Source organism: Orycteropus afer, unplaced genomic scaffold, assembly GCF_000298275.1.
Source record: "Orycteropus afer afer isolate SDZICR_OR568_19922 unplaced genomic scaffold, OryAfe1.0 scaffold00097, whole genome shotgun sequence".
NCBI lineage: Eukaryota > Metazoa > Chordata > Mammalia > Tubulidentata > Orycteropodidae > Orycteropus > Orycteropus afer.
The window spans coordinates 5,746,845-5,755,834 of NW_006921684.1; the positions used below are offsets into that span (position 1 = coordinate 5,746,845).

Consider the following 8,990-nt stretch of genomic DNA (forward strand, 5'->3'; position numbering starts at 1 on the left):
ATTGTGGTAAATTGTGGTCAATGTCATGAGACAAAGTGTATGTGAACTGCTGTATGGAAAGTGAATTTGCTCTGTAAATTTTTACCCAAATCACACTATAAAAAAAGAAAGAAAGAAAGAAAGAAAAATATCACAATCTGAAAATAGAAATAGCCTGAGTTTTCAAACAAAACTTACTGAAAAGAGAAGCATAAATATTTCTTGGTAGTATTTCAAGCTTCAAAGATAAAGAATGAATTCTACAAGTATTCCAGAAGAATATTGTATTTCCCAAAAGCATCATAAATTAGGTGTTTTATATAATGTTAAATGTCACAAGACAGTGGCACAAAACCTATAAGGAGCAATTTAAGGAAAAGTATGACTCCTAAATTTCCCGTATAACTCATCTTAAAAAGCAACTGAACATACTCAAATACGTAATACACTTACCTGAATATTCATTCAGTATAGTAGATGATATGCAAAATTGGCCAAAATGATCCTCTTTTCTCTGTTCAAACCTGTAAGTAGTCCCTTTCCATACTGACTTTGGGCTTGGCCATATGACTTATTTTGGCTGGTGGAACAATAGCAAATGTGAGGCAAGCAGAAACTTGAAAGTGTTTTCATACCAGGACTTGTCCTCTCTTATGCTTTTGTAAGTCTGAGACAAACATGGAAAGATACCTGCATTAGGTTGTTGCCTGTTGAAGGAGACTGCATCAACTGAGGGGCAACTGAGGCCTCCTAGGTAAGCCAACTGCTGGATACATGAATGTGTTCATCTTAAATGATCTACTTGTTGGCTGTCTTCTAAGAGACCTCAAATGCAAGACAGAACACCACCAAGCTGGCCCAAAATAGGAGAATCAACCAACTAACCTATAAAACCATAAGCTAAACAAAATGCTGTTTTAAGCAACTAAGTTTTGGGTGGTCTGTTAATATAGCAAAAGCTGAATAATGCATAAGAAAAGACCTGTGCCACCAAAATGGAGGAAGAAATTAAAAGATAAACATAGGTAAGATGGAGTCAGCTTATGCCATCCTATTTTTTCTAATGAATGCAACTGTAAATCCAGGACAGAAGACCTGGAGGATCTGTTGAGGACTCTGAAAAGTGGACAGTAGCAGGAAGATTGGAGAAGAGCAAAATTTAAAATAACACTGAATTGGCAGTACTAAGTCCCGTATTTATCCCTCCAGTCACCTCAGGGCACCTTGAAATCTGAAAATGCACAGAGGACACGAGCATAGAAAATTCCAGTAGGAGCTCTTTAGTTGTAGCAAGAGAGACAGCAGTGGGAGCCCACAGGCACCTAAAACTCTGAAAGAGGGCCACTTTCCTCCCCTGTCACAGAAGCTGTCATCCCTAGAACATGGAGTGAATACCCATTGTTTTATTTTTTTCTCTCTGTCTTGGTGCCATTTGGCCCCAAATGCAGGCACAGTCATGGGAACTGTACAGCACCCTGGAGTAACTACATTGTTTTTGTTAGGTGCTGGCGAGTTGGCTGCATCTCATGGTGACCCTATGTACAACAGAACAAAACACTGCCCAGTTCCTGTGACAGCCTCACAATTCTTGCTATTCCTGAGCCCATTGTTGCAGCTACTGTGTCAATACATCTTGTTAAGGGCCTTCCCCTTTTTCGCTGACCTTCCACTTTACCAAGCATGATATCCTTCTCCAGGCAGTGGTCCCTTCTGACAACATGACCAAAGTAAGTGAGAAGAAGTCTAGCCATTCTTGCCTCCAAGGAGCATTCTGGCTGTGCTTCTTCCAGGACAGATTTGTTAGTTCTTTTGGCAGTCTGTGGTACTTTCAGTATTCTTTGCCCACACCACAACTCAAAGGCATCAATTCTTCTCTGTTCTTCCTTGTTCATTGTCCAGCTCTGACATGCATATGAGGCAATTGAAAATATCATAGCTTGGGTTAGGCACACCTTAGTCATCACAGAGACATCTTTTGCAGCAGATTTGCCCAGTGCAATATGTCGTCTGATGTCTTATTGACTGCTGCTTCCATTGGTATTTATTGTGGAACAAAGTGATAAGAAATCTTTGACAAGTTCAATTGTTTCTCCATTTCTGTGATGCTGCCTGTTGGTAAGTTGTGAGGTTTTTTGTTTTTTTTATGTTGTGGTGTAATCCATACTGCAAACAGTAGTCGAATCTTCATCAGTAAGTTCTTCAAGTCATCCTCACTTTCAGCAAGCAAAGTTATGTCATCTGCATATCACGGACTGTTAATGATCCTTCCTCTAATCCTTAAGCCACATTCTTCTTCACATAGTGAAGCTTCTTGGATTATTTGCTCAGCATACAGATTGAATAAGTATGGTGAAAGGACACAACCCTGACACACTTCCTTCCTGATTTTAAATTATGAAGTATCCCCTTGTTCTGTCCAAATGACAGCTTCCTGGTCTATGCACAGGTTCTTCATGAGCACAATTAAATGTTCTTAGAATTCCCATTCTTCCCACGTTGTTGTTACTGTTAGGTGCTGTTGAGTCATCTCTAACTCGTAGTGACCCCATGCACAGCATAACAAAACACTGCCCAGTCCTGCACCAGCTCCACAATCCTTGCTATACTTGAGCCCATCGTCACAGCCACTGTGTCAATCCATCTCGTTGAGGGCCTTCCCCTCTTTCATCAACCTACCACCTTACAAACATGACATCTTTCTCCAGGAAATGGTCCCTTCTGACAACATGACCAAAGTAGGTGAGATGAAGTCTGGCCATTCTTGTTTCCAAGGAGCATTCCAGCTACACTTCCTCCAGGACAGATTTGTTAGATCGTTTAGCAGTCTGTGGCACTTTCAGCATTCTTTGCCAGCACCACGGCTCAAAAGCATCAACTTTTCTTTGGTCTTCCTTATTCATTGTCCAGCTCTCACAAACATATGTGGAGATTGAAAATACCATGGCTTGTGTCAGGCTCACCTTAGTCCTCAAGGAGACATCTTTGCTCCTCAGCACTTGAAAGAGGTTTTTGCAGCAAATGTGCCCAGTGCTATGCATCATCTGATGTCCTGACTGCTGCTTCCATTGGCATCAATTGTAGAACCAGGCAATGTGAAGTCTTGGACAACTTCAGTCTTTTCTCCATTCATTATGATGCTGCTTATTGGTCCCGTTGTGAGGGTTTTTGTTTATTTCTATTGAGTTGTAATCCATACTGCAGACTATATTCTTAATCTTCATCTGTAAGTGCTTCAAGTCATCCTCACTTTCAGTGAGCAAAGTTGTGTCATCAGCATATCGCAGGTTAATGATTCTTCCTCCAATCCTGCTGCCACGTTCTTCTTCATGTAGTCCAGCTTCTCAGATTATTTGCTCAGCATACAGATTGAAGAAGTATGGTGAAAGGATATAACCCTAACACACTCCCTTCTTGATTTTGAACCATGCGGTGTCCCCTTGTTCTTTCGAACGACAGCCTCCTGTTCTATGTACAGGTTCCTCATGAGTACAATTAAGGGTTCTGAAATTCCCATTCTTTTCAATGTTACCCATCATTTGTTATGATCCACACAATTGAATGCTTTTGCATGGTCAATAAAACACAGGTAAATATCTTTCTGGTATTCTTTGCTTTGAGCCAAGATCCATCTGACATCAACAATGATATCCCTCATTCCACACCCTCTTCTGAATCCAGCTTGCATCTCTGGAAGTTCTCTGTCAATATACTGCTATAACTATTTTTGAATTATCTTCAGTAAGATTTTACTTGCATGTGATATTACTGATACTGTTCAATAATTTCCACATTCTGTGGAATCACCTTTCGCTGGAATGGGTACAAATAGGAATCTCTTCCAGTCAGTTGGTGAGGTAGCTGTCTTCCAAATCTCTTGGCATAGCCAAGTGAGTGCCTCCAGCAGGGCATCCCATTGTTGAAACATCTCAGTGGGTATCCAGTTAATTCCTGGAGTCCTGCTCTTTGCCAATTCCTTCAGTGCAGCTTTTACTTCTTCCTTCAGTGCCATTGGCTCTTGATCATATGTCACCTCCTGAAATGGATAAAAATAGACCAGTTCTTTTTGGTACAGTGACTCTGTGTATTCCTTCCATCTTCTTTTGGTGCTTTCTGCCTCATTCAATATTTTGCCCATAGAATCTTTCAGTATTGCAACTCGAGGCTTAATTTTTTTCCTTAGTTCTTCCAGCTTGAGAAATGCTGAGCGTGTTCTTCCCTGTTCATTTGCTAACTCCAGGTCTTTGTACATTTCATCATAATAATTGACTATGTCTTCTTGAACTGCTCTTTGAAATCTTCTGTTTAGCTCTTTTATCTTGTCATTTCTCCCATTTGCTTTATGTACTCTCCAATCAAGAACAAGTTGCATCGTTTCTTCTGATATCCATTTTGGTTTTTTTGTTCCTTTTTTATCTTTTTAATGACCTCATGCTTTCTTCATGATTGATATTCTTGATGGCATCCCAATTTTCCTGGTTTTCTGTCATTGGTGTTCAAAGATATCTATTCTTTAGATGGTCTCAAAATTCAGGAGGGATATATTCTAGATCGTATTTTGGCTCTTGTGGACTTGTTTTAATTGTCTTCAACTTCAAGTTGAACTTGCATATGAGCAGTTGATGGTCTGTTCCACAGTTCCTGGCCTTGTTTTGGCTGAAGATACTGAGCTTCTCTATCGCCTCTTTCCACAGATTTAGTCAGTCTGATTCCTGTGTATTCCATCTGGCAAAGTCAACGTGTATAGCCATCATTTATGTTGTTGAAAAAAGGTATTTGCAATGAATATGTCATTGGTCTTGCAAAATTCTATCATGCAATCTCCAGAGTTATTTCTACCACCAAGGCAGTATTTTCCAACTATCAGTGATTCTTCTTTGTTTCCAACTTTTGCATTCCAGTCATCAGTGATAATCAATACATCTTGATTGTGTGTTTGGTCAACTTCAGACTGCAGAAGTTGATACAAATCTTCAGTTTCCTCATTTTTGGCTTTCGTAATTGGTGCATAAATTTGAATAATAGTTGTAGAAACTGGTCTTCCTTGTAGGTGTATGGACATTATCCTATCAGTGACAGCATTGTACTTCAGGATAGATTTGAAACATTCTTTGTGATGATAAATGCCACACCAATCCTCCAATTTGTCATTCCCGGCATAGTAAAGCATATGGTTGTCTGATTCAAAATGGCCAAAACCAGTCCATTTCAACTCACTAATGCCTAGGTTATCAATCTTTATGCATTCCATTTCATTTTTAACAACTTCCAATTTTCCTAGATTCATCCTTCATACATTCCATGTTCTGATTATTAATGGATGTTTGCAGCTGTTTCTTCTCATTTTGAGTCATGCCCCATAAGCAAGTGGAGGTCCCAAAAGCTTTACTCCATCCACATCATTAAAGTCAGCTCTCCTCTGAGAAGTCAACTCTTCCCTTAGTCATATGTTGAGTGTCTTCTCACCTGAGGGGCTCATCTTCTGGCACTGTATCAGACAATGTTTCAGGGCTATTCATCAAGTTTTCCAGTAATATATCAGGTAGTGTTTCACTGCTATTCATAAGGTTTTCACTGGCCAATTCTTTGAGAAATGAATGGCCCCTTACTTCTTCTGAGTCTGTCTTAATCTGGAAGCTCTGCTGAAACCTGTCCACCATGGGTGACCCTGCTGGTATTTGAAATACCAGTGGCATAGCCTACAGCCTCATAGCAACACACAAGCCACCACACTACGACAAACTATAACCCCAGATCTATGGTGAGAGGACTAAAATGTAGAGACTAAAGAACCAAAATGTACCAAGGAGATTGCAGAGAGGGAGGACAGTGGGAAAGCAATCTCATAAAGTTCTTTATGAATTCTTAGGCTTATCTTCAAGCTGCACATGCATGGAGCTCATCCTAAGTAATATACCTACCAAAGATTGAGGACTGAAATAAGAGATAGGCCTCTGACCAGCTTCCAAACGAACCACTGTGTGATACATATGAAGACAAGATCCAAATTGCAATGCAAAGGTGTTAAAAATAAAACTGAAATTGAAACCACAACCTATTGAAAATTGGTTAGAATTTGCATACTGAATCCAACCATGTTGATTACTTGCTAACACAAAAATATCAACATTCTCCATATGGCTCAAACAAGACCCAGAGTCTTATAGCGTAATATACACAATATCCAGGATACTATCCAAATTCTTTCAGCATACAGAGAACTGGGAAAATCTCAAGTTACATGGGTAAAGACAGTCAACAGATACTAATATAGAAATGACACAGATATTTGAATGTTCTGATGTAGACTTTTAAAACAACATTAGAAAAATGCCCTAAGAAATAAAGGCAGCAACTCTTGAGGACAATAGTAGAAAGTCTCTGCAATGGAATAAAAGATATAAAGAAAACAAAATGAAAAGTTAGAACTCAAAAATACCATAAATCAACTCACTGGATGGCCTGAATAGCATGGTAGAGATAATGGAGGAGAGAGCAAGTGAACTTGAAGATAGATTAATAGAAAGTATCCTGTCTGAAGAACAGAAAAATGAACAACACCTGAAGGACCTGTGGGGCAGTACCAAAAGGCCTAACATTTGTGACATTGGAGGTCAATGAAACAATAATTGGAAGAAAACTTCCTAAATTTGGTGAATGATATAAATTTACCTATTCAGTAACTCAAGCAAAATCCAACATGGATAAACCCAAAGAAATCTAAGCCCCGTCACATCACACTAAGAAAAGTTGCTGCCTTAAGAAAAGAACCAATGAGGAAAGAACATTACTTCCAAATGTTGAGACGACTGCTGCTGAGATCAACAAATTCTGAAGCCATATAAAAACACTATTCTGGTTGCAAGCCATCATAGTTCAGTTTCTATGTCAGCTTGGCTGGGCCTGGTTGAGTGGCTGGGCAGCTGGTGGTAGTTATTCCCCATGATGAGACTGGCAATCAGCTCCATGGTGGGAGCTACCACAAGCAGCTGAGTAGCTGCTTTGGGTATGTGGTCTGCTTCCTATAGATAAGAAGCAGCTTTGAGAATGGTCTCTAGCCTGTGGCACGCTTGGACCCTGCATGTAGCCATGTCATTGTTCAGCAGCATGTCATGTTCTGCCAACCTGGGGACTTACAATGGACTTAAATTAATGTCCTGCCGTGTGGTTTGGTAACATTGGGACTGTGCCTTTTTACTTGTCAATCTTGGGCTTCTGAGCCTCGGCAGCCAGCAGCTGTCTGAGTGAAGAAATGCCTCTAGCTCCAGTGGGCCAGGAGCAGGAGGCAGAGCTGGACCCCAAGGTTGAGGGGCTTTCACCCAGCCCCTAGAGCCTGGCACTTTGAAGTTGGACTTAAAGCCTCCAAACTATAAGAGAATAAACTCCTGTTTGTTAAGGCCATCCCATTTGTGGTATATTCCTGTCAGAGTGGCACTCAGTAACCAGAACACAAACCAAGGTTTCTTACCAGTTGAAGATCATGGCAGGGTTTGATTCTACATGGCAAGGTTCTGAATGATTTCCAGCAGCTGCAAGGAATGCCATGTTGGGGGATTGCACATATAACAAATATTTGAAATAAGAAAAACTTCTGACACTTTGGATTATAGCAGCCCAGAAATATGCAGTTGCAGAACATATATTGAATATGGCTGTCAGATTCATTTCAGTATCTTTGAAATATCAATCAAAGGAGGGAAAATATTTTCTCATTAGATAAGCATTTAAATAGAAACAAGCGATGTTTTTACCAACTACTTTGGGAAATCAGCCCAGAAGTGTATAAAAATAAAAACTTTTGACACTGTATGAGCTACTTAGATTGAGAAAAAAACAGTAACATTCAATAATTGGTAGTAAATAAATATATACACCATTTTCACTTTTTAAACTTTAAAAATTTCAAGTGATCATATATAGAACCATAATTGGCTAATGCACTGACATGAATAAACATGTCCATAAAAATTTCACCTCTTTGGCTCTAAAGGTAGAGATTTCAAGGGTCTACTAAAATAGTTCTCTTTTGTTATTTGGCAGGGTCTAATAATTCCACCAAACAATCATGACAAATCTATTATAGCTGCTGCTTTTCTTCCCTTTTTAGACTTTTTTAGAAACTTTAACTTTAGTTAAATCAGATTTTTATTTACCTTGATTTAAAATTTCATTTAAAATATATTTTCAAAATAGAATAGGAAATCTGTTTTATTATTACTGAATATAAACCTTTATTGATTGCCATTATATGGCAGACAAAAAGGTGGGCACTAAAGATGACAAAGAAGGAGCCCTGGTGGCACAGTGGTTAAACATGTTGCTGCTAACAGAGAGGCTAGCAGTTCAAACCCACTCAGTAGCTCCTTAGGAGAAAGACCTGGCAATCCGCTCCCATAAATACTACAGCCAGGACAACCCTATAAGGCAATTCATTTCTGTCATTTGGGGTCACTATGAGTCAGAATTAACTCAATGGCACCCAACAACAAGACCACAAAAGTGAGTGAGACACAAATCTTCAAGTGATACCCCAAAGGCGCTTACACTCTGCTTTAAAAAAAAAAAAACACTCATTGCTGTCAAGTCGATTCGACTCATAGCGACCCCTCCTTACCCTCTTTGGGTTGCCAAGGAGGTCTCTTTACAGAAGTAGTTGTTGTTATGTGCCATCAAGTCTGACTCAACCCATAGCAACCCCGCCTTGGGTTGCCGAGGCAGTATCACTACGAAAGTAGATTGCCCAACCTTCTTTCCGAGGAGTAGATTGCCCCATCTTCGTTCCAAGGAGTGGCTGGTGAGTTTGAACCTCCAGCCTTCTGGTTAGCAGTCAAATGCCTTAGGCACTATGCCACCAGAGTGTCCACATTCTAGTAAGGGAAATAAATATAGAGATAAAAATTATATTACAAATTAATAAATTCTGTGACTTAAGGACCATAAGAGTACAGAGGATTAAAACATTCTACCTACGTGAATAGGAGCTCTGGTAGCATAGTGGCTAAAGCACCTGACTG

The 8,990-nt window shown here is 39.7% G+C and overlaps 1 protein-coding gene across 1 annotated transcript in view; it reads left to right on the plus strand.

The window, feature by feature from the left end:
- SRGAP1 (SLIT-ROBO Rho GTPase activating protein 1) overlaps positions 1-8,990 on the plus strand; it is a 460,449-nt gene that overhangs the window by 245,803 nt on the left and 205,656 nt on the right. The window contains 2 exon segments of the mRNA XM_007942730.1: positions 2,153-2,169; positions 5,474-5,523. Coding sequence (XP_007940921.1) covers positions 2,153-2,169; positions 5,474-5,523 — 67 coding nt within the window.